Source organism: Poecile atricapillus, chromosome 5, assembly GCF_030490865.1.
Source record: "Poecile atricapillus isolate bPoeAtr1 chromosome 5, bPoeAtr1.hap1, whole genome shotgun sequence".
NCBI lineage: Eukaryota > Metazoa > Chordata > Aves > Passeriformes > Paridae > Poecile > Poecile atricapillus.
Genome location: NC_081253.1, coordinates 33,777,819 through 33,799,554, shown reverse-complemented (window position 1 = coordinate 33,799,554; position 21,736 = coordinate 33,777,819). Strand labels below are relative to the sequence as shown.

The window sequence follows — 21,736 nt, the reverse complement described above, 5'->3', positions numbered from 1 at the left end:
TTAGAAGAGGTTCCACAGCACGCAGAGGCTCTGCAGCACCAGTGCAGCACCCATTCCTGGCAGGGGCAGCAGTCCACATGCTAAGGTCAGCACTGAGATATCCCATGCAGCACACACCGCCACGGCCCCATGCAGACACCGGGATCCAAGACAAGTCCAGGGCCATGGCATCCCCAGAGGTCCAGGTTTAAGCAGACAGGGCTCCCTGCTCCTCCTGCCCTGCCTCAGCTGAGGGTCTGGCTCTGGCTGGCAGCTGCCCAGCCAGAGGGCTGCTGGGGTGCAGCCGGCAGAATCGGCCCAGCGTCCAGATCGGGAAGATGTTGCGGTACGCGGTGTAACTGATGGCACATGACTTATTGAACACCCCAGCAATGTTCTCCTGGCAGAGAAACAGAGAGCAGAATGCTATGAGTGACGGGACTGCTGCATGTTCAGGAACCTCAGAAAGACTATTATTCCATGTAACAGTAGCAGTTCTCATACGTGTTAAATAGTTCAGAGTGAAGTCTTGAAGCTCAGAATTTAGGATTGAAGAGAACCTTGGAAAAACTTGATTTCCAAACATTTTGCAAATGAAAACTTGATGCAAGCTACTTCTTTTTTTTCCCCCCTGGGGTAAATCCACACAAAGTGTTAGGATACATCAAGTTCTTTCAAGAAGTTTAATTCTCAGTTATACTGGAAGTTCCAAAGTTTACAAAATGGGAGGGCAGCTGGTTTAACTTCATCCTGTCTGTAGTCAAGCTAGTCCCTGCTTTCAAGAGCTTATGCTCTTATTTAATGTGAAATTAGATGGTAAGCAAAGGAATTTGGCAGTGGGAATGTGAAAGTAATGTGCAATGTCTTTGCAGTTTGGTATGGTTCTTTAACATGTAGGATATCTCAATTTTTGAAAATCATGCTTTTGCATCTGTACTATAGGCAAGTTAGTCTCTGAAGCAATTGAAATAGATTTCTAGCCTGGCTTAAAATTGAAAGATACAGCAATGCTCAGAACTTCAGAGAAGGAACATGTAAACAGTGAATATAATGGGTTAATAAGAGGTCTGAAACTTCTAAATGGTACTTTTTTAGGATGCTGTTTGAGACACATGTGATGCTCCTACCTACAGCATTCAAACCTGAAGAGCTTGGTAGGACAGATGGCTTTGCAAACCTCCAGTGAAACAAACAGTCTCAACAGCAATCAACATGAGAGCATGGCTGAATTTACTATTGAAGTTTCCAGGACAAGTAGCAGCAAAGCAAAATTACAAGTTTTCTCATGCTCTTCTCTTGTTCCTTTGAATTGCAGGAGGGTCTCCCCCACAACCAGTAGTCCCTTCGCATAAAGATAAAGGTGGTGCTCCACCAGTTAGGAGCATATACGATGAGTTATCTAGTCCTGGGCTTGGATCAACACCTCTGTCCTCAAGAAGACCAGTAAGTGTCTTGGATACTGGCCTGTTCTTAGCAGAAGATGTGAGGCAGCTCACTGCCACAGTGAATTCTCAAACTTATTGTATAAACTGCTGTAGCAAAATGACTGGTGACCCTTCTGATCATGCTATTGCTTAGTCTGGGTTGTTCAGCCTACCTGTTCCTGTATAGACTAAACAAGAGCTGTGGTCATGAAGCAAATTCATGTTATTGCCAATTTTCGATACAGTAGGAAATGAAAAATGCAAGTCATGCCTCAGTTATGCTTTCTTGTACGAATTCAGCTTTGTTTGTCAGCTTTTCACTTTTTTGTAAATTTATTGGGCTGCTGATTGACAGAAGGGCCCTTTCACAGCTTGAAAGGAAGTTGTAGCAAGGTGGAGACTGGTCTCTTCTCCCAGGTAACAAGTAATAGGGCAAGAGAAAATGGCCTCAGATTGAACCAGAAGAAATTTAGATTGGATATCAGGAAAAATTTCTTCACTGAAAGGGTGGTCAGGCATTGGAACAGGCCACCCAGGGAAGTGTCAGACTCTCCATCCTCGAAAGTGTTCAAAGATGAGTGGAAGTGAACTTGGGGACATGGTTTAGTGGTCAAGATGGTAATGTTAGGTTAATGGTTGGACTCAATCTTAGAGATCTTATCCAACATTAATAAATTTGTGTTTCTGTGATTATCTTCTAGAAGGCAATACAGGCACTTACAGAAACAGAAGGAATTTTTTTCTGAGAAAAATATCTGATCAAAGTTTGGGTAGACAGTTGGGGTTAATTTTGAAAGAGGAACACTAAACTTTTACAAGGGAAATTTTGTAATAAGCTCTGCTGCTTAACTGACTAATCAGGCATTGCTAAGTCCTTTTTCACTGAACCCTTTTGCTGCTAGGAGAACATTTTTCACTGAATGAGCAGTCTTTCTATTGAGTGTTGCCTTCTGAAAAGTTTATTCTGAAGGCAGAGGTTCTCTGGGAAGGACAGAATCCTATAGTGTCTTAAAGGACTGGATATTAAATTTCAAAAAGTGTTTGAGCATATGTTGCTAGGTCTACAGGTACTCCAGGCTGTTTGATCATTATTTAAGAAATGCCACTATTCAGGCTAAAGATAGACTAAAATTGTTTTGGGTGTTGAAATCCTGTGTTAAAAAGAAAACATCTACTACCATTTAAAACTCAAAGTATACTTTTTTCTATGCACTAAATAGCTGAGCAAGAAAGTAAGTCCAGTAATAGTCTCTGTACCAATGAAGGTTATGTTTCCATGATTTCTGAACCCCTTAGGCAGTGACAATGCTGATAAACTTAGGATACAAATATCCTTCTTATCAGGATGCACCTGAATGTGTGAATTATTACAGTGTAGCAATAGTGACATGACTATTTTGAGAAAGTAAACTAAAGGGTTTCTGAATATTGATACTTAAAGCTACTTTGTTTCACAAAGCAAATGTCATATATATTGTCAAATAACTTTTCATTAATACCCCTTGGCAATCTTATATTAAATATACATGCAAAAATCTGTCCTAACTCTTAATTAGGAATAACTTAAGGCAGACAGTTAATATTACCTGAATGTTTAAATCACTTGAAAATTGTCTCTCTTGATGTGAGCAGTCTACCTATAAGAATGATTTGTTTCTTTCTGTATATTAATGCAGGCCAGTTTTAGTTTAACACAGAGCCCATCAGTTGGAATTCTGCCATTAACACCGGGAGCAGGTAGATGTCCTGTCAAAGTTTCTACTCTCTTTCCTTACTGCTTTCTTTAATACAGAAAAATCATCACTGTTAAAGCTACATCCATTCCTTGCTAATTTATGAAGAGGTTGTGTGTTTCTTAGCTTTACAAAGGTGTATGGGTATTAGTAGGAAATAATTATTCATTCTGAGACTGACAGAGTTTCAAGCAGTTTTTCTTGTTCCAAATGTGGTGTTGAGCTGAGCACAGAGGTGGTTGTAATTGAATGAAGAAGCTGAGATTGATGGATTGCCTTCCATCTTCACAAGGTTTGATATCTTGTGTAAGAAGCTGGTGCTAAAATTTATTGTTGGCCTGTTCCTATTTGGCAAAATTAAACAATACAACCTCTTGCTGATTGAGGAGATGGCAAATCCAGAAAGTCTTTGCTGTGGGCTGTAGCTGGGCTCTCTCAGTCTCTCATCAGTCCCTGTGGTGCTGGAAAGTGCCCAGGCCCCGGTGGGCCACAGGCGTGAGCTCCCCGTGTTTGTCTGGGTTTTCAGTCCAGAGCAGGTTTGAACAGATCTGAGGAAAAAGGCAAAAAGCAGTCCAGGGAACTTCCCTGCCTCAGGCAGCTAAAAACCAGCTAAAAGCAAAGGAGAGCTCTGTGCCGCTGTCTGTCCATGCTGCAGACAGCACAGTCCAGGAGCAGCATGTGGGGGAGTGAGTGCCACTTCTGGACACAAACTGCGGCTTCTTCTTCCCCACTTTGCTCTCAGAGCCAGTCTTAAAAGTGCAGAACTTAATATGTGACATAAACAGGCAATTGGGGATACCCAAATGATACCATTGTCACCCCAGGACAATGACTGACTTACTTTCTCTGTGTGTGAGTAAATCCCCATCAAACTCTTCCATATACAAGCAAAATGCTTGACATTGAATTTATTCTTTTATTTTAAACCTCTGTCTTGCAAAAGAAATTTGTTAAACAATGCTATTTCAATTTAACAGCTTCAAGCATGTTCAGTCCTGCAAGTATTGGGCAGCCTAAGAAGACCACACTATCTCCTGCTCAGCTAGATCCTTTTTATACCCAAGGTGATTCCCTTACTTCAGAAGATCAACTTGATGACACATGGGTAACTGTATTTGGGTAAGTTGATTTCCAAAGTATCAGAAAAACATGGGTGAAGTCCTTACAGAATATGAGAAAAATACTTGAGCATTGATGTTGTCTGACATTGGTATGTGCTGCTATGCTTAAAGCAAGCAAACACCTACATTTCAGTGAGACGACTGAACTTGAGCTACACATTATTTTTTCTAGATAGAAAAACACCATTCTGCTCTTGGGGTGTGTGGTAAAGTGTCTGGAAAGTCGCATTTCTCAAGTCACTGCAGCTACTCAAAATTTTTTGAGTATTTTTTTTTCTGTCTTTCAGATTTCCTCAAGCATCAGCTTCCTATATTCTACTACAGTTTGCTCAGTATGGAAACATATTAAAGCATGTGGTATGTTTTAGTTTGACACATCAGAAAACATTGTGAATTAAGCATTTTTGAAAAAACTACATTTCACAATTTTCACTTAATCTCATTCAGATGTCCAACACAGGAAACTGGATGCATATTCGATATCAGTCTAAGCTTCAAGCCCGGAAAGCCTTAAGCAAAGACGGAAGAATTTTTGGTGAATCTATCATGATTGGTGTCAAGCCCTGTATAGACAAAGTAAGTTAATAGTTGCTTTTAGTTAAATATAAGGCACTTTGCTTTTGGTCTTTCTTTTTATTTTTCCTGATCTCTTTAAATTTTTTTCTTTAGTAATTGCAAATTGTAGGTAGTTCATCTATATAGATATAGTCTGTTACACATTTATATAAGCTTTTTCTTAAGTATTTGTCAACATCTCCTGCTGAGAAGGATCACTATGGGCAATCTCTGTGCTTCTTGGAAGTTACAATGAACATTATATTGCTGTACAAGACAAGGAAGTGAAACCATAATATGAGACAATTGAGATAAGTTTCCTGACTGGAATTTGTGGCATTTAGGGCCTGCAGTAGATACCTAATGGCAGATTAAGATTGTTGCTGTGCCTAATTGTACCTCTCTATTTGTTATGTGACTATGTGCTTCTGGCTCTTGGATTTATCTTAATTCTTTGAAAATTTGTTAGCAAGAAAATGCCAATCCTGTTCTCCCAGCTTCCCCTAGGAAAACATGTCACTCTCTTGTAAGAAGCAGTTAGGGGTAGACAAGGCTGTCTTGTAGTTTTAATATTAACATGAGCTGTTATTGTCTAGGTATTGGCAATACCTAGACCTGTAATTCTTGCAGTGCTTTGCACTGGGTACTGTACATTAGCTTAAGCAAATAACAGTCATTCTTCTATAGTACACAGATTATTTTTTTTTTGTCTCCTTTAAGGATACACAATACTAAAGAGTAATGTAAGCTTTCCAAGCTGGTCTGAGAAGGCAGCCCTAGAAATTAAACTTGAATTTCTGAAGTTTTAGCAGTCTGAAACATTTCTTACACTCAATAAAATTCAGAAGCAAGTACTTCTGTGGCCTTTTTCTCTGTGGACTTCTGCTGGTGGTCCGTCCAAGCCTTTTTAATATTTTGCTGTCCAGTTTTTATCAATGAATGGTCGGTAAGCTGAAGCTCTAGAAGTAATGATCTAAGACTTATAATTGCCAGACATCTGATTTTCATTGCTTTTGAATTCTCATTATGTCTTTGTGGATAGTATTCACTTTCATATACCAATAAATAAACCCACAGTCATTAATTTGTGGTTTTGGAGGCAAAAGATTTCAGGAGACTAATCCATTGAAGGATTGGTTTTGGTCAGACTTTCCTGGAATTGAAAACTAGATGTGATGGATTTGACATCAGTGCTTAGGCTTCTGATTTAAAAGTATTAGTTCCATGGGCTCCCCTTGTGCTAAGCAGAGAGTCAGCTGCCATCCATAGTGCACACCAGTCCTAGTGTTTATTTTGGAAAGTGCTCTTCTACCAAATGTGCTGCTGAAGTTTTGCTGTCTTTAGCCTGGCTGAATCCTATGCTCCACTGAGTCTAAATCCACCAAATCACATCTCCCCAGGCTGGTTGTTATTTACCATCTTGTTTTCTCTGATTTGTTGATGGTTCCCATCAAGTCACTTGCTACCTCTTCCATTCAACATGCATTCCTTTCTAAACACAGGCTTACAAAATGGAGCCTTGAAGTTTACTGCAAGTCATACAATGTATTTCCTCTACATTGTTTCAAACTTGGTTGACATTTAGTACAGACAGTGAACAGATTTCAACCCTCCACTACTTTGCAATGGCATAATTCAACATGATTGCAGTGAGGAAAACGCTCGCTGGTCATGTGTACCTGTATGTTCTGTACTGGTACACCTTTTATCTTTTGGGATCCATGTATGTTTTATAAAAAAAAAAATGTTAATAGTAGATAATTTTAGACAATAAAGGTTGGAATACTGCTTTTCAGTATTTGTTTAATTAAACTCTCTATTTAAGAGTGTGATGGAAAACTTTGAAAGAAGCTCTACATCCCTGATGTCTTCGATTTTCACTCCACCTACAAAATCTGCTGGCACACCAATACAACCTGCAAATAATACTGCAAGGATTTCTACAATGAGACCTCTTGCAACAGCATATAAGGCTTCCACTAGTGACTATCAGGTATTTTGAGGGAAACAGAAACATGTTTTTGTGTTGTCTCCCCTTAGCTCTTTGAGGCTGTACAGACATTAACGTCAATGTGACCTTACCTTTACTGTCAGTTCTTTAACAATGTGGTTCAAGTACAAGCTCAGTCTGTTCAGTCTCTAAAATAATAATAAAAAGTATTAAGTTAATGACTTTTCACTTTTCCAGGAATTAAGGGCTTGTTTTGAAAATATTTCAAACGTATTTTGTTAAAATATAGTAGCGCTTAGGAAAAAAATAAGTAAATGGTTGGTGTAAAAACTATTAACTGCATGTTAACTGATTCTCTGTATTTTCTCTTTCTGTTTTTCTCCCTGCCTTCTAGGTGGTTTCTGACAGACAAACTCCTAGGAAAGATGAAAGTATTGTATCTAAAGCAATGGAATATGTTTTTGGCTGGTAATACACAAGAGGGAGTAACACACTAAGCTGGTCAGGGTTTGAACTATACTACTGGCACTTGTAGTTAGTTGTATAACTACTGGTGGCAGTATTTTATCTTACAGAGCACCTGTTATGCCTTCAGTTTATTCAGAAGACATGTAGCTTGCACTTTAAATGATGGCAGTGTACACATGGTTTTACAAACTGAGGAAGTGTAAATAAAAGTGCTTTTTCCCCATTTGTGCTCTGATGGCATGATTGTGAAAAAATGTCAGCACTGACTTTTCCTCTGTAATTGCTTTCTGTGAATTACTTCACAGTAAGCTGGAAATGCTTAAATTGGCAGCTAAATTTACTGATGCCTTTAATTTTTTTCCCCCTCTGGAAAGGTGATTGGTGACTTGCAGGAGGAACACTATGCAGAGCTATCTACCAGGGACAGGGCTTGTTATTAGTATGTGTGAATTATTTAAAATTGGGATTTGTTGCTGTTTTACAGTTACCTCTGGCATACTATTCTAAATGTCATAGCAACCTTTTAACTCTTTATTTCATTAATAAAAATTAAGTTTCTTTTCTTAGATTTTTTTTTTAAACAAGTATGAGTTCTGTTAGGAAAAACTATTAGCAGTACTCTTAACTGATAAATATGTTGTTGCCTAAGTTTATTGAAGTGTTATTGACAGAGCAGGTACTGCTGATTTTACCAAAGTAGGATTCAAACCATTTACCAACCGGGATTCAACCTATAAGGATATTTTATACCATTGTGCACTAAACAGGTAATGAACTGTAGCATTCTCAGCTATAAAACTTTTATTTGAAATAGCTGAAGTGAAAAATGCAGTGTGTCAATGAATGTAGTAGCTTCTTTCATTTCAAGAGGTGTTCAAGAAAATTTCAGTTTCAAACTTTCAAAATTGGCTGAATGGCGATTGATTTTCAAAGTTTTGTTTTCTAAATCAAACTTTTCTCCTTTGAAGTTTTGGAGATGAGACTCTCAAGTAATTATAGGCTCCTTCATCTGGAAAGGGAATTTTTTTCTATTATAGTTGGGAAACTACAGGCCACTATTCCTTTTTGTGGTTTTGTGTCTGTCTTAGTGTGGGTCAACATCAGCCTTTAAGTCTCAGTCAGTAGCATGTTGGCCAGGTAACTTTCCAGTTATACACATTTCTATGCCTTTCTTCATGCTGCTTCTTCATTGGATGAAATGAGATTGAAAAATTAGACCAGAAGTATGCCTAATGTCCTTCAAGTGCTAATGACACGGCCCTGAGTAAAACCCCCCCAGTGAGAAGTCATGTTTCTACCTCAGATTCAGTGATTTTTGAGATGCCTTTTTCTAACTTGCTGGCATATGCTTTCATTGTATTGGTTATTACTTTGGTTGCAGCTTATAAAGGGCAGCAGACACAGTTCTGTGTGCTCAGCTCCAAGGATCCTCATGAACTTTCAGGCTCCCAGAGTCCAGTTACAAAACTAGAAAAGTATTCCAAGTTCCTTTGCCCTCAGTGGATGCTTGCCATGGAATCCCTCTCAGCCAGATTCAGAAAATACTGAAGTTGGCTCTTCTAAAATCCAAATCTTTGTCTTACTGCTGACCTTCCGTGTGTTCAGCAAGACCTTTAATTCAACAATGTTGTGAAACTGGACTTTCAGGGCAGGGACCTTTCGCGCCTGATCTGCCCTTTTTCCTCTCTGCACAAAACACAGCGCAGAAAAGAGCAGCAGGATGGGGCCTGTGTGCACCAGAGCTCAGGTTTGGCTCCACTTTAGCTCCACAATGATACAAATAAGGTAAAGAAGCTGAAATGTTGATTGATGAAAATGTTTATTAATAGCAAGCAAAGCCAAGGGATGAGCTGGGAGGAGAAGAAGGGAACGGGCAGGGTCTGAGGGCTGGAGGGAGGGATCAGTAAAGAGGGAAGGAGGCCAGGAGCTACCCAAGCTTCCAGGCAAGCTCAGGAGTGCCCAGCATCAGCTGTGCCTGGAGCTCCGGGTTGTCTCCTCTTGCTTGGGATCTGGTGCTGTCCTGGTTGTCTTGATGCAGAAGATGCATTTAGGGATGCAGCTCTTTCATCCAACATGGCTTGAACTATCAGGTTTGTCTTGGAGGGGCTCTCATCTTGGCTAAGGGCTTGAAGGGCTGAAACAGAGAACAGACCCATGGTCAGAGTGAGGAAACCCCCTGAAAGGACCCTGAAAGTCCACCCAGCTCTTGCCACGGCCTAGAGGAAGCAGGAGACAACAAGGATCAGCTGGAAGGTGCTGGCCACGAATATCCCACAGACCCCTGAAACATTTCTGTGCTCTGCCCACACCACCCCTCGTCCACACAGGGAGCAGAGCCCTCTGCAGCCAGGGCAGGAGTTGCAGCCTCCCCCGCCAGCTCCCACTGAAACCTTGCTGGCCTCACTCACCCTCACAGATGATCTCCAGCTCTTCCTGCTGCCCCTTCATCAGCACGCTGGCAATCCCTGGGAACACAGAGCCTGTCATGGCCCCTGGCCTGGATCCTCCTTGCAATGGGGAAGGGAGGGACCCAGACCCAGGGCATGTAGCTCACCAATGGACCTGATGGCTGCCTCTCGCACGGGCTCCTCTGGGCTCTCCAGGTATGGCAGAGCCTGCCGCAGGTGCTTGCCCGCTTGGCTCCTGTCCTCTGCCAGCTGGAGAGAGCGGCAGGGCATGGAGGGAAGTGTTAGCACGGGCTCTGCTCCTTGGCCAGACACTCCCTGTGCCCAGCACTACCTCCCCTGCCCACACAGCCCTGAGGCCTGGCCAGCAGCCACTGGCACCAGGCTTTGGAGGGGGCAGGGTGCCTGGGGAGCCATGGTACCACCCCACACCAGAAGCCAACTGGGTTGGGTGCTCCATCAGCATCTGGCTTGGGGCCACTGGAGCCTGGAGAAGAGCTCATGTGGCCCAGGGAAAGGAGCAGCATGTGGGGTGCAAAGCTGGTGCCCCTAGGTGCAGCCCCACATGCTGGGCACCACAGGCAGGAGACTTCTCCAGGCTGGAACTGGGGCTTCCAGGCTGTCCTTACCACACGCTCGCCAAAGTTCCATGGGTCCTCTGTCTCTAGCAGGTGCTTGAGATCCTTCCTATTCAGGAAGCTTAGTGCTGCAAGCAGTGTTTCCCGAGCAGACTGCAGAGCAGCAGAGACCCAGAGATGGCACCACAGCCCAAGGAATAGGACCCATGTCCTTGTGCCAAGGCCAGGAGGAGGCTGGAGCCCATGAGGTGCCAGGGTGTGGGGAGACAGTTGAGCCCCCTCCCATGGGGACAGCAGCGCCCAGGAGTCCTCACCTCTGCCACACGCCTGTTCTCACTATGGCAATAGAAGAAGAGCGGCAGCAGGCTGTCGCTCACCAACACCTTCAAGGGCTTTTTTCCCTTTTCCACTACCAATTCCATCACTTCTTGGTAGAGTTGAATGGAGAGCAGCTGTATGTGGCTGTTGTCCTGTTGGAAAGGAAAAAACTCAGCACTGGATTCTCCAGACTCCCCTGTGCACAGGCCTGAAAATGCACAGGGCACCACACTTTCGGGCAGCACCCAGAGCCCGTGGCTGGGGGCACAGAGCCTTACATTGTCAAAGAGGGGCCGGAGAGCCTCAGCCAGTTTCGGGGCCGTGGGGCTGGATACTAGAATATCTTTTTTCAGGAGCATGTTCTTGAACACAGTGAGGGTCAACCTGATGTCCTCTCCATCTGCATTCTTCAATAGCTGCACCAAGCTTGCAGACAGGCTGCACATTTTTTTGGTCTGTGTGGAATACATGTTTGTGGTATGAATCCATGAACAGCTGCACTGCCAACACCGCTCCAGTGCTGCAGCCCCACCCTGCTGCCATGGAGCCCAGAGGCCAAAGGCCTCTCCCGAAGCACTCGGGCAGCTAAACAGCGACACAGGAGAGCTGGGAGCAGCTGCCACAGCTCCCAAAGCCCAGCCAAGCCCAAGAGGCTGCTTTCCCCAGCCCCACACTGCCAGCACAGCTTCAGCCACTGCCTCCTCACCACCAAGGGATCTTGGCTGAGCACCACGAGGCCTCTGAGTGCCAGGTGACACTCCTCCTTGGACTCGCTCTTCAGGTGCTTTGTCATGATCTCCAGGAGGTTTTCACCCCATTCATTCAAGTCCAGGCACTCCAGGACCTGAAAAGCAAAGAGCAGTGACAAGGGTGTCCAGTTGCAGGAGCTCAGAACTACACAGGGCTGAGCCAAGGCAGCAGCACAGCCTGTGGGCACTGTCCCAGGCAGCCACAGCTAGGAGAGGGCAGAGAGGTGGGAAGCAGCTCAGCAAGGCAGCGCTGGCCATCGGGCTCACCTCCACAAGGAACGCCATAGCAGCAAGTTCCCAGCGTGGTTCCTCCTGGTTGAGCAGCCTGAGCAGGCGGAGTGCAATGCACGAACACAAGGGGATGGAGACACGGCGCAACTCTCTGGCAGGGGGAAAGAGGCACCGTCAACCCTGAGATGGGTGGGAAAACCTCTCCCAGCACTGACAGAGGTCTCGTCTTTTCCCAAGCACCCTGGGGGCACTTTGGCAGGTGGCTGGTACTGGGCACCCTCCTCTCCCTTTTCCAATCTGCTCGTCTGTCTCTTTGTGACAAGGCTCTCTGGCCCATGACCATGGGAACTGTGTAGGGCACCCTGGGCACAAATGACAGGGGCAGTGGGCAGAAGGGGCTCTCACCTGGCCAGCAGACCCACAGCATAGTGGTGGGTGTCAACACAGAGAAGGGTGTCCCAACCACACTTGCGTTCCATTGCAACCACTAAATGCACACAGCGCAGATGGTGGAACAGCGCCCTTAAAGTCTGCATTGCAAACCTGTGTGCAGAGCAAAGCCCAGGTCATTCTGGGAGCCCAGGCTGCAGCCCTGGGGCCGTGGCAGTGACAGGAGGACTGGGATGGAGCACCTGTTGATGCTCGTGGAAAGGCCGCGTTGCTCCTGACATGTCCTCCAGAAATTATCAACCTCCTCTGGCACCTGCTCTGTACTGATAAAAACTTGGAAGAGCAGAGCCACGACGAGATGGGGGGAATATTCCATAAACGGCTCTGGGCACCAGGGCAGGCGGAGAATCTCCCAAACCACCCTGGTTGCCTGCAAAGGATAAACCACCCAGAGACAGCACTCAGTGCCAAGTGGCAGGGCTGAGTGTGCAAGGGAGAGGCCAGGGAAGACCAGGGAAGACTTGGCCTGGTGTCCCCAAACCTGCCCCAAACCCAGGTGTCAGCCCAGCGCCTGAGGATGGAGAGGCAACCTGGGTGCAAGCAAAGGCCAGTTCCAGAAACTCACAGCCAGGGAAAATACATCCGTATTGTCTCCATCTGAGGTGTACATTCTCTGCTGTGGCCAGCCCTCCAGCACAGAGAGCAGTGATGGCAGCACCTTGTCCAGTGTTGTTCCTGATGATGCTATGGTTTTCCACATGCTTGCAGCACCTCTGTAGGACCAGAGCTGTGTGTCAGGGGGGTCTCAGCCAGAGCACCATGGCCTGGGCAGCCACAGGGATCCAGATGACAGAGCCACAGTGCCCTGAGGGGTAGGGAGGGAGCATGGCAGGAGGCTTAGGGGCTGGGAAATGGAGGGTCCAATGGCTCCTGGAAATCTGCCTGTCTAGAAGACCCCACTGGATTGGCTGTACAGGGTGATGGGCCCTACAGGCTGGTTAGACCTGAGCCCTCAAGACAGGTGGGTTCTGTACCTATCACACGATGGGGCACAGCGCAGGAGGGTCACTGCCACATCAGTGGGGTGAGCATCAGTCAGCCTCAGGATGTCCATGAACAGCCTGTCGTCTGGAGCCTCACTGGACATGAGCCTCTGATGCATGTTCCTAACTAAACCTGGCACCTGGAGAAGGCACAAGGAGACTTGGAGAGCTGCCAGAGGGAGCAGCTTCCCCAGTTTCCGCTGAGAAGTGCTTCCCACCACACTGGGTTGAACTCAAAGGCTGAGGAGGCCCAGTGGAAATGGCTTGAGGCACCATGCAATTCCTGGGGACACCCAGCCCTGGCCACAGGCTGCTTACTTGATTTGGACTGGAGACAAGCCTGTCTCCAAAAGAATCCATGCTGGGAGCAGGAGCTATGCTCTGAGTGGGTGCGGGGTCAGGCTTTGCCTCACGCTTGGTCAACATGGTGATCATGTCTCGACACCAAGCGCCTTTGTTCGTAAACATCTGCAAAAGAAGGAACAATAGGGAAGAGAGGGATGATCCACTGAGTGCTCCAACTGTGCTGCTTGGCTGAGAAGGTGGGGATGGTTCTCAGTACCTGGCCTATAAAGCACCAGCTGCTACGCGCAGAGTTCTGCTCTTTTGTCAGGTCCCTCCCTGCATCTGGCAAAGAGCAAGGAATGTCAGAGCTGAAAGAGCTGCAGAAGAGGCTGGAGAACACAGCCCAGCCCTGCAGTGCCCAGGCAGGAACAGCCTCAGGATGCCCTGAGGATGGAGAATGGCTGCCAGGGGGACCAGCCCCAGCCCCTGTTTTGTCCTATCCGTGGGCACGTCCACTGGGATGGGATGGGATGGAACAGGGCCATGCTGGCTGCAGGCACCAGCCCTGTGGGCCAGCTCTGCCACTCACCCTTCTGCAGCAGCTGGAGCTGCTCCATCTCATTACCTTGCTGTGCTGGGGCACCACCAGCGCATTCTTCCCCCTTCTTGGGAAGGTTGGAGCGTTTCTCTGCCATGTCAAAGTCTGGATTTATTCCTAGTTGCAGGGGAGAAAAGCTCCTCGGAAAAGCTCCCGGTCCAGCAAGGGCTGCAGCTGTGCCTTGAAGGAACCTACAAAAGAGAAGCCTTGGGAAGGCTACAGGACACTAAGTCCTGCAGTCTGGCCTCAAGACCTCCTGCCACAGTGACAGGAGACATTTTGGAAAGGCTCCGTGTCGGCAACTCCTACAGACTGGTGTTGAGGGCACCTGCAAAAAAGAAAACTTGAGAAGCCTATGGTCACCAAGTGCCACAATCTGGCTTCAAGGTCACCTGAAACAGTAACAGTTTGGGAAAGCTCCAGATCAGCGAAGAATGAGTTGGCTGTGTGGGGGCTCCTCACAGCACTGCTCTGTCCCGTCCTGTCTCGCTGCATGCACTGAGCACTGTGGCGTGGCTGTGTCATCGCCAGCACCTATGTCATGACTTGTCACAAAGGGTCATCCTTCTACACTCTGTCCATTCCCATCCCACGGTGACCATGGTGCACTGTGTCACAAAGAGCCCTAGGACACACCCAAACTGCCCCAGCTTGCGAGGAAGACATTCCCCCAAGTGTTGAACAAAGTTGAAAAATAGGGACATTAGAAACTGCTCAAACAATAAACGAGCAGATGCTCCTCTGCTCTGCCTGCCCAGGGCAGCAGAAGGAGCCCCCATGGGGCTGTAGTGGGAAGGGCACCAGGGCCTTCCACAGGAGCCACCACAGCCTCTTTGGGACACGTCCCATTGCTGGGTGGCTGGCATACACGCAGGGGTGTGACACAGACACGGGATGTGTGGCCCAGGGCACAAATGCTGCTCAGACCCCTTTCAGGGGAGTACTGAAATCAACAGGGGGGGCAGAGTCCCTGCCACTCCCCAAGCCTTGCCAATGCTGGTGCCCATGTCCTACCACAGAGACCTTTGCCACAGGGGACTCCTGTGCCAGAGGGCAGCTAAAGACAACATGCATTGATGTCTTCTTTCTGCAGGAGGCTGATTACTGCATATATTGCATGTATATTCTTACAAAAGAAAGGCCTTATAAAACCATGGCTCAGGCTTGCTGCTTCGGCTGGGTACAGCTAACAGCTGGCCTAACAAGTTCCTATGAGAAAGGAATTGCACCTGTGAAAATAGAGGACCCATAATCATATGAAACATCTTCCCAGGAGACAAGAATGTAAACATCTCTTAGAGAAGAAAGTCATCCACTGTTGACTTGCATAGGACAATCAGATTCTTAGAGAGATACACTGTCAAATTTCCTTGTGTTCTTCTGACTGTTTTTCTTGCTTTCTGGAAGAAAACATCAGCCCAGCGTCTGGTGCCCAATGCTCCGGTTGCTGCCTGGCTGCTTGTGGCCAGAAGCTCATGTCCACACACAAATGGGTGCCTGCTGGGCAAGGGGATGGACAGGTGGGAGCAGTGATTTTCCCTGCTGAACCTGGGAGGAACCTAGGGAAGTGCAAAAGATAGGGAGAACTCTGGGATGAGACAACCTGTTCTGTGTTTCATGCCCTAAAGCAGATATTCTTCCTTACTGCTTCCCTGCACAGGGGTGATGCCTTATTCTGGTATTACTAAGTCTAAAGCTTTTTGTCAAGTCATGCTCACGTCATGTCAAACCTGACAGGCTGAGTTGAGACAGCCTGAGTTGAATCTTCTTAAGTAAATAAATTTCTCTAGCTTGCTTATCCACATGAGTGTAAGCAGCAGGATGAGGGAAGTGATCGTCCCCGTTTACTGAGCTGCTTCTTTGATTATATTTTTCTGGGGCTAAATGCATTAGAGGAGGCACAGGCTCCCAGCATGGTTTGGTAGATACAGTGCTCATACTTCTGGGGACAGGCAACCCAAGGCATGTGACATGAGGCTGCTGTGCCAGCTCCCCTCTGCCTGGGACACACACTAGCAGACAGAAAGGAGAACACAGTGAAGTTCCTCTTGCATCACGCTTAGCAATTTATTATCCCATCTGATATCCAGCTCTGACAATGACCTGTGAATGCCCCACAGCACCATGGCCTGTGCTGGGGCAAGGCTGGAGCCCTGGGGCCATGGTGCCAACCACCTCACAGCTTTCTGCTTCAGCTGCCCCTTTTCCAAGGGCTGCTAGTGACTTCACCTGCAGAAGCTAGGTGCCACCAGCTGGGGGAGGACAGGTGTCCTTCCCCTCCCAGCATGGGCTCCAGAGCAGAGCAAGCAATTCAAAGGCCATCACTGGCACCCACAGTACAGAGCTCAGCTCAGCAGGGATTGTGCAGTGCCTCCCCCCACCCCCGATGGTGGGCACAGGGGAGACCCCAAATCCCACACTATTGGTATAGACAGACAGCCTGTGACAATAAAGACAGCCTTGCAACCGAGGAGAGTCTGTCCAGATGTCAAATACAACACAGTTTGGCAGCTTCGTCAGATCTTCAAAATGGTCTGAAAAGGCACTTCACTCCCCATCTGGAGATGGAGAATATACCTGGAAAAAAACTTAGAAAGGGAATGTTTAGAAGAGGTTCCACAGCACGCAGAGGCTCTGCAGCACCAGTGCAGCACCCATTCCTGGCAGGGGCAGCAGTCCACATGCTAAGGTCAGCACTGAGATATCCCATGCAGCACACACCGCCACGGCCCCATGCAGACACCGGGATCCAAGACAAGTCCAGGGCCATGGCATCCCCAGAGGTCCAGGTTTAAGCAGACAGGGCTCCCTGCTCCTCCTGCCCTGCCTCAGCTGAGGGTCTGGCTCTGGCTGGCAGCTGCCCAGCCAGAGGGCTGCTGGGGTGCAGCCGGCAGAATCGGCCCAGCGTCCAGATCGGGAAGATGTTGCGGTACGCGGTGTAACTGATGGCACATGACTTATTGAACACCCCAGCAATGTTCTCCTGGCAGAGAAACAGAGAGCAGAATGCTATGAGTGACGGGACTGCTGCATGTTCAGGAACCTCAGAAAGACTATTATTCCATGTAACAGTAGCAGTTCTCATATGTGTTAAATAGTTCAGAGTGAAGTCTTGAAGCTCAGAATTTAGGATTGAAGAGAACCTTGGAAAAACTTGATTTCCAAACATTTTGCAAATGTAAACTTGATGCAAGCTACTTTTTTTTTTCCCCCCCTGGGGTAAATCCACACAAAGTGTTAAGATACATCAAGTTCTTTCAAGAAGTTTAATTCTCAGTTATACTGGAAGTTCCAAAGTTTACAAAATGGGAGGGCAGCTGGTTTAACTTCATCCTGTCTGTAGTCAAGCTAGTCCCTGCTTTCAAGAGCTTATGCTCTTATTTAATGTGAAATTAGATGGTAAGCAAAGGAATTTGGCAGTGGGAATGTGAAAGTAATGTGCAATGTCTTTGCAGTTTGGTATGGTTCTTTAACATGTAGGATATCTCAATTTTTGAAAATCATGCTTTTGCATCTGTACTATAGGCAAGTTAGTCTCTGAAGCAATTGAAATAGATTTCTAGCCTGGCTTAAAATTGAAAGATACAGCAATGCTCAGAACTTCAGAGAAGGAACATGTAAACAGTGAATATAATGGGTTAATAAGAGGTCTGAAACTTCTAAATGGTACTTTTTTAGGATGCTGTTTGAGACACATGTGATGCTCCTACCTACAGCATTCAAACCTGAAGAGCTTGGTAGGACAGATGGCTTTGCAAACCTCCAGTGAAACAAACAGTCTCAACAGCAATCAACATGAGAGCATGGCTGAATTTACTATTGAAGTTTCCAGGACAAGTAGCAGCAAAGCAAAATTACAAGTTTTCTCATGCTCTTCTTTTGTTCCTTTGAATTGCAGGAGGGTCTCCCCCACAACCAGTAGTCCCTTCGCATAAAGATAAAGGTGGTGCTCCACCAGTTAGGAGCATATACGATGAGTTATCTAGTCCTGGGCTTGGATCAACACCTCTGTCCTCAAGAAGACCAGTAAGTGTCTTGGATACTGGCCTGTTCTTAGCAGAAGATGTGAGGCAGCTTACTGCCACAGTGAATTCTCAAACTTATTGTATAAACTGCTGTAGCAAAATGACTGGTGACCCTTCTGATCATGCTATTGCTTAATCTGGGTTGTTCAGCCTACCTGTTCCTGTATAGACTAAACAAGAGCTGTGGTCATGAAGCAAATTCATGTTATTGCCAATTTTCGATACAGTAGGTAATGAAAAATGCAAGTCATGCCTCAGTTATGCTTTCTTGTACGAATTCAGCTTTGTTTGTCAGCTTTTCACTTTTTTGTAAATTTATTGGGCTGCTGATTGACAGAAGGGCCCTTTCACAGCTTGAAAGGAAGTTGTAGCAAGGTGGAGACTGGTCTCTTCTCCCAGGTAACAAGTAATAGGACAAGAGAAAATGGCCTCAGATTGAACCAGAAGAAATTTAGATTGGATATCAGGAAAAATTTCTTCACTGAAAGGGTGGTCAGGCATTGGAACAGGCCACCCAGGGAAGTGTCAGACTCTCCATCCTCGAAAGTGTTCAAAGATGAGTGGAAGTGAACTTGGGGACATGGTTTAGTGGTCAAGATGGTAATGTTAGGTTAATGGTTGGACTCAATCTTAGAGATCTTATCCGACATTAATAATTTTGTGTTTCTGTGATTATCTTCTAGAAGGCAATACAGGCACTTACAGAAACAGAAGGAATTTTTTTCTGAGAAAAATATCTGATCAAAGTTTGGGTAGACAGTTGGGGTTAATTTTGAAAGAGGAACACTAAACTTTTACAAGGGAAATTTTGTAATAAGCTCTGCTGCTTAACTGACTAATCAGGCATTGCTAAGTCCTTTTTCACTGAACCCTTTTGCTGCTAGGAGAACATTTTTCACTGAATGAGCAGTCTTTCTATTGAGTGTTGCCTTCTGAAAAGTTTATTCTGAAAGCAGAGGTTCTCTGGGAAGGACAGAATCCTATAGTGTCTTAAAGGACTGGATATTAAATTTCAAAAAGTGTTTGAACATGTTTTGCTAGGTCTACAGGTACTCCAGGCTGTTTGATCATTATTTAAGAAATGCCACTATTCAGGCTAAAAATAGACTAAAATTGTTTTGGGTGTTGAAATCCTGTGTTAAAAAGAAAACATCTACTACCATTTAAAACTCAAAGTATACTTTTTTCTATGCACTAAATAGCTGAGCAAGAAATAAGTCCAGTAATAGTCTCTGTACCAATGAAGGTTATGTTTCCATGATTTCTGAACCCCTTAGGCAGTGACAATGCTGATAAACTTAGGATACAAATATCCTTCTTATCAGGATGCACCCGAATGTGTGAATTATTACAGTGTAGCAATAGTGACATGACTATTTTGAGAAAGTAAACTAAAGGGTTTCTGAGTATTGATACTTAAAGCTACTTTGTTTCACAAAGCAAATGTCATATATATTGTCAAATAACTTTTCATTAATACCCCTTGGCAATCTTATATTAAATATACATGCAAAAATTTGTCCTTACTCCTAATTAGGAATAACTTAAGGCAGACAGTTAATATTACCTGAATGTTTAAATCACTTGAAAATTGTCTCTCTTGATGTGAGCAGTCTACCTATAAGAATGATTTGTTTCTTTCTGTATATTAATGCAGGCCAGTTTTAGTTTAACACAGAGCCCATCAGTTGGAATTCTGCCATCAACACAGGGAGCAGGTAGATGTCCTGTCAAAGTTTCTACTCTCTTTCCTTACTGCTATCTTTAATACAGAAAAATCATCACTGTTAAAGCTACATCCATTCCTTGCTAATTTATGAAGAGGTTGTGTGTTTCTTAGCTTTACAAAGCTGTATGGGTATTAGTAGGAAATAATTATTCATTCTGAGACTGACAGTTTCAAGCAGTTTTTCTTGTTCCAAATGTGGTGTTGAGCTGAGCACAGAGGTGGTTGTAATTGAATGAAGAAGCTGAGATTGATGGATTGCCTTCCATCTTCACAAGGTTTGATATCTTGTGTAAGAAGCTGGTGCTAAAATTTATTGTTGGCCTGTTCCTATTTGGCAAAATTAAACAATAAAACCTCTTGCTGATTGAGGAGATGGAAAATCCAGAAAGTCTTTGCTGTGGGCTGTAGCTGGGCTCTCTCAGTCTCTCATCAGTCCCTGTGGTGCTGGAAAGTGCCCAGGCCCTGGTGGGCCACAGGCGTGAGCTCCCCGTGTTTGTCTGGGTTTTCAGTCCAGAGCAGGTTTGAACAGATCTGAGGAAAAAGGCAAAAAGCAGTCCAGGGAACTTCCCTGCCTCAGGCAGCTAAAAACCAGCTAAAAGCAAAGGAGAGCTCTGTGCCGCTGTCTGTCCGTGCTGCAGACAGCACAGTCCAGGAGCAGCATGTGGGGGAGTGAGTGCCAGTTCTGAACACAAACTGCGGCTTCTTCTTCCCCACTTTGCTCTCAGAGCCAGTCTTAAAAGTGCAGAACTTAATATGTGACATAAACAAGGCAATTTGGGACACAAGCATCACAAAGCCATTCCAAGACACTGTGTCTTGTAGGTGTGTGACTCACTGACTACCTGCAGGAGGAGAGAGTGGCTGCAAGGGGATCTGTAAGCTAGAGGAAGAGTTGTAGGATAGTAGCTGCAAGGAAACACTTTGGGCTGAAATTGAGCCACAGATTTTATCACAGCCAATCTCTGAGAAGCGGGAGACTGTGGATTACCTGCTGTCACTGGCTTTGCATTAGAATGTGAATCTCTCCTTCCTCACCAGCTGCCTTCCCTTTGGGATCTAAAGGCTGGAAATGCTGTTTAGGGCACCAAGCCTGACAGAGCTGAAGTGTTTGAACAATATCCTCGGGCACGTGGTGTGACTCTTGAGCAGTGAGACTTGGTGATCCTTGTGGGTCTCTTCCAAGTCAGCTTATTATGTGATTCTGTAATTTCCCTGAAGGAGATGAGAAGCTCTGAATAAGTTTCTCCTCAGACCCATCAACCAATTCCCTCTCCAGTGATGGGAAGGGCCACAGAAACAGAACAGTCACACTAGCAGGAGCAAGGCACAGGAGCCAAGGTCAGCAAACTCGATGGAAAATCCAGGAGGAGGGATCTTCTGAGAATCCCATTACAGGATGTCTGAGAAATAACAGATGCTTCAAACCTATCAGGACAGCAAACCTAGGACCTAATGGCACCTATTTACTGACTAAGACAAATCTAGACGAAACTATTACCATAAAGGTGGATGTAGATAATAAATATCAAGATACTGGCACAGGTGCCAAATCATTGCTGGATCGGACTTTGCAATGCTGCCTGGGTGTACCTATTGTTAATAGTATAGACACTTGGGATTGAAGGTCCTTTAAAAACATGACACTCAGTATTTTCCCACAAAAAAAGAATTGTACACCCTGAGCAATAGCAGGTTCCATTTTGAAGGAGGGGTAAAATGTACCAAATTAAAAATAAGGTCCTCTCAGTGGCCCTCAGAGTCCTTAGAGCACCTGTAAAGCCTGACTGCATTGCTCAGTGTCACAGAGACCCTGGTCACTGCCTCCCCAAACTGTTCACCCAGCTAAGCAAACAAGCCAACAGTCATATTTACCACAGCTCATCCTGTACATATGCAAAGGTGAATGGAGGTTCAGACAGATGTCAAACACAGTCAGGGTGAGCAATCTGTCATATCCACACATTGGCAATCACATCCAACCCTCTCCCTGAACTTTAAAGACAGGTTTCATGATAAAAGTGCCCTACACAGACTGCTTTAGTCATTATAGCAAAGCAGAAGAAATCTGACTTGATGTCAGTCCTATCCAAGGATCAAATTCTATCAAAGTCTCAACAATCCCTGCTGTCTTACAAATTACCTGATCACCAAAAC

The 21,736-nt window shown here is 45.5% G+C and overlaps 3 protein-coding genes across 3 annotated transcripts; 1 reads left to right on the top strand and 2 right to left on the bottom strand.

Moving 5' to 3' along the window:
* Nucleotides 1-317: 317 nt before the first annotated feature.
* LOC131579936 (nucleoporin NUP35-like) lies at nucleotides 318-7,454 on the top strand. Its single transcript, XM_058840524.1, has 9 exons — nucleotides 318-325; nucleotides 1,075-1,133; nucleotides 1,295-1,422; nucleotides 3,080-3,140; nucleotides 4,114-4,255; nucleotides 4,545-4,614; nucleotides 4,705-4,833; nucleotides 6,638-6,805; nucleotides 7,158-7,454. The coding sequence occupies exons 1-9, from the start codon at nucleotides 318-320 to the stop codon at nucleotides 7,233-7,235; spliced, it is 843 nt and encodes a 280-aa protein (XP_058696507.1). The 3' UTR covers nucleotides 7,236-7,454.
* A 1,646-nt stretch (nucleotides 7,455-9,100) lies between these two features.
* LOC131579488 (maestro heat-like repeat-containing protein family member 7) lies at nucleotides 9,101-11,651 on the bottom strand. The gene is made up of 8 exons (XM_058839482.1): nucleotides 11,549-11,651; nucleotides 11,239-11,376; nucleotides 10,811-10,987; nucleotides 10,529-10,684; nucleotides 10,266-10,367; nucleotides 9,786-9,888; nucleotides 9,640-9,696; nucleotides 9,101-9,365 (listed from the first exon to the last, which is right to left on the bottom strand). Exons 1-8 carry the CDS (start codon nucleotides 11,564-11,566, stop codon nucleotides 9,181-9,183), a joined length of 936 nt encoding a protein of 311 aa, XP_058695465.1. The 5' UTR covers nucleotides 11,567-11,651; the 3' UTR covers nucleotides 9,101-9,180.
* Nucleotides 11,652-11,913: 262 nt separating this feature from the next.
* Nucleotides 11,914-13,925, bottom strand: LOC131579935 (maestro heat-like repeat-containing protein family member 6). Its single transcript, XM_058840522.1, has 7 exons — nucleotides 13,856-13,925; nucleotides 13,508-13,572; nucleotides 13,264-13,413; nucleotides 12,937-13,085; nucleotides 12,528-12,675; nucleotides 12,145-12,332; nucleotides 11,914-12,055 (listed from the first exon to the last, which is right to left on the bottom strand). The coding sequence occupies exons 1-7, from the start codon at nucleotides 13,923-13,925 to the stop codon at nucleotides 11,914-11,916; spliced, it is 912 nt and encodes a 303-aa protein (XP_058696505.1).
* Between the last annotated feature and the right edge of the window lie 7,811 nt (nucleotides 13,926-21,736).

Bases quoted from the DNA above. Each gene is read 5' to 3' on its own strand.
- LOC131579936 (XM_058840524.1), top strand. The intron at 4,615-4,704 runs GTATGTTTTAGT...AATCTCATTCAG, and splicing joins GAAACATATTAAAGCATGTG to ATGTCCAACACAGGAAACTG. The intron at 6,806-7,157 runs GTATTTTGAGGG...CCTGCCTTCTAG, and splicing joins CTTCCACTAGTGACTATCAG to GTGGTTTCTGACAGACAAAC.
- LOC131579488 (XM_058839482.1), bottom strand. The intron at 10,685-10,810 runs GTAAGGCTCTGT...CCTTTCCAACAG, and splicing joins TCCGGCCCCTCTTTGACAAT to GACAACAGCCACATACAGCT. The intron at 10,368-10,528 runs GTGAGGACTCCT...GCTGCTCTGCAG, and splicing joins AGAACAGGCGTGTGGCAGAG to TCTGCTCGGGAAACACTGCT.
- LOC131579935 (XM_058840522.1), bottom strand. From the start codon at position 13,925: ATGGCAGAGAAACGCTCCAACCTTCCCAAGAAGGGGGAAGAATGCGCT. The intron at 12,676-12,936 runs GTACAGAACCCA...CTGGTCCTACAG, and splicing joins TGTGCCCCATCGTGTGATAG to AGGTGCTGCAAGCATGTGGA. The intron at 12,056-12,144 runs GTGCTCCATCCC...CTCTGCACACAG, and splicing joins CTTTCCACGAGCATCAACAG to GTTTGCAATGCAGACTTTAA.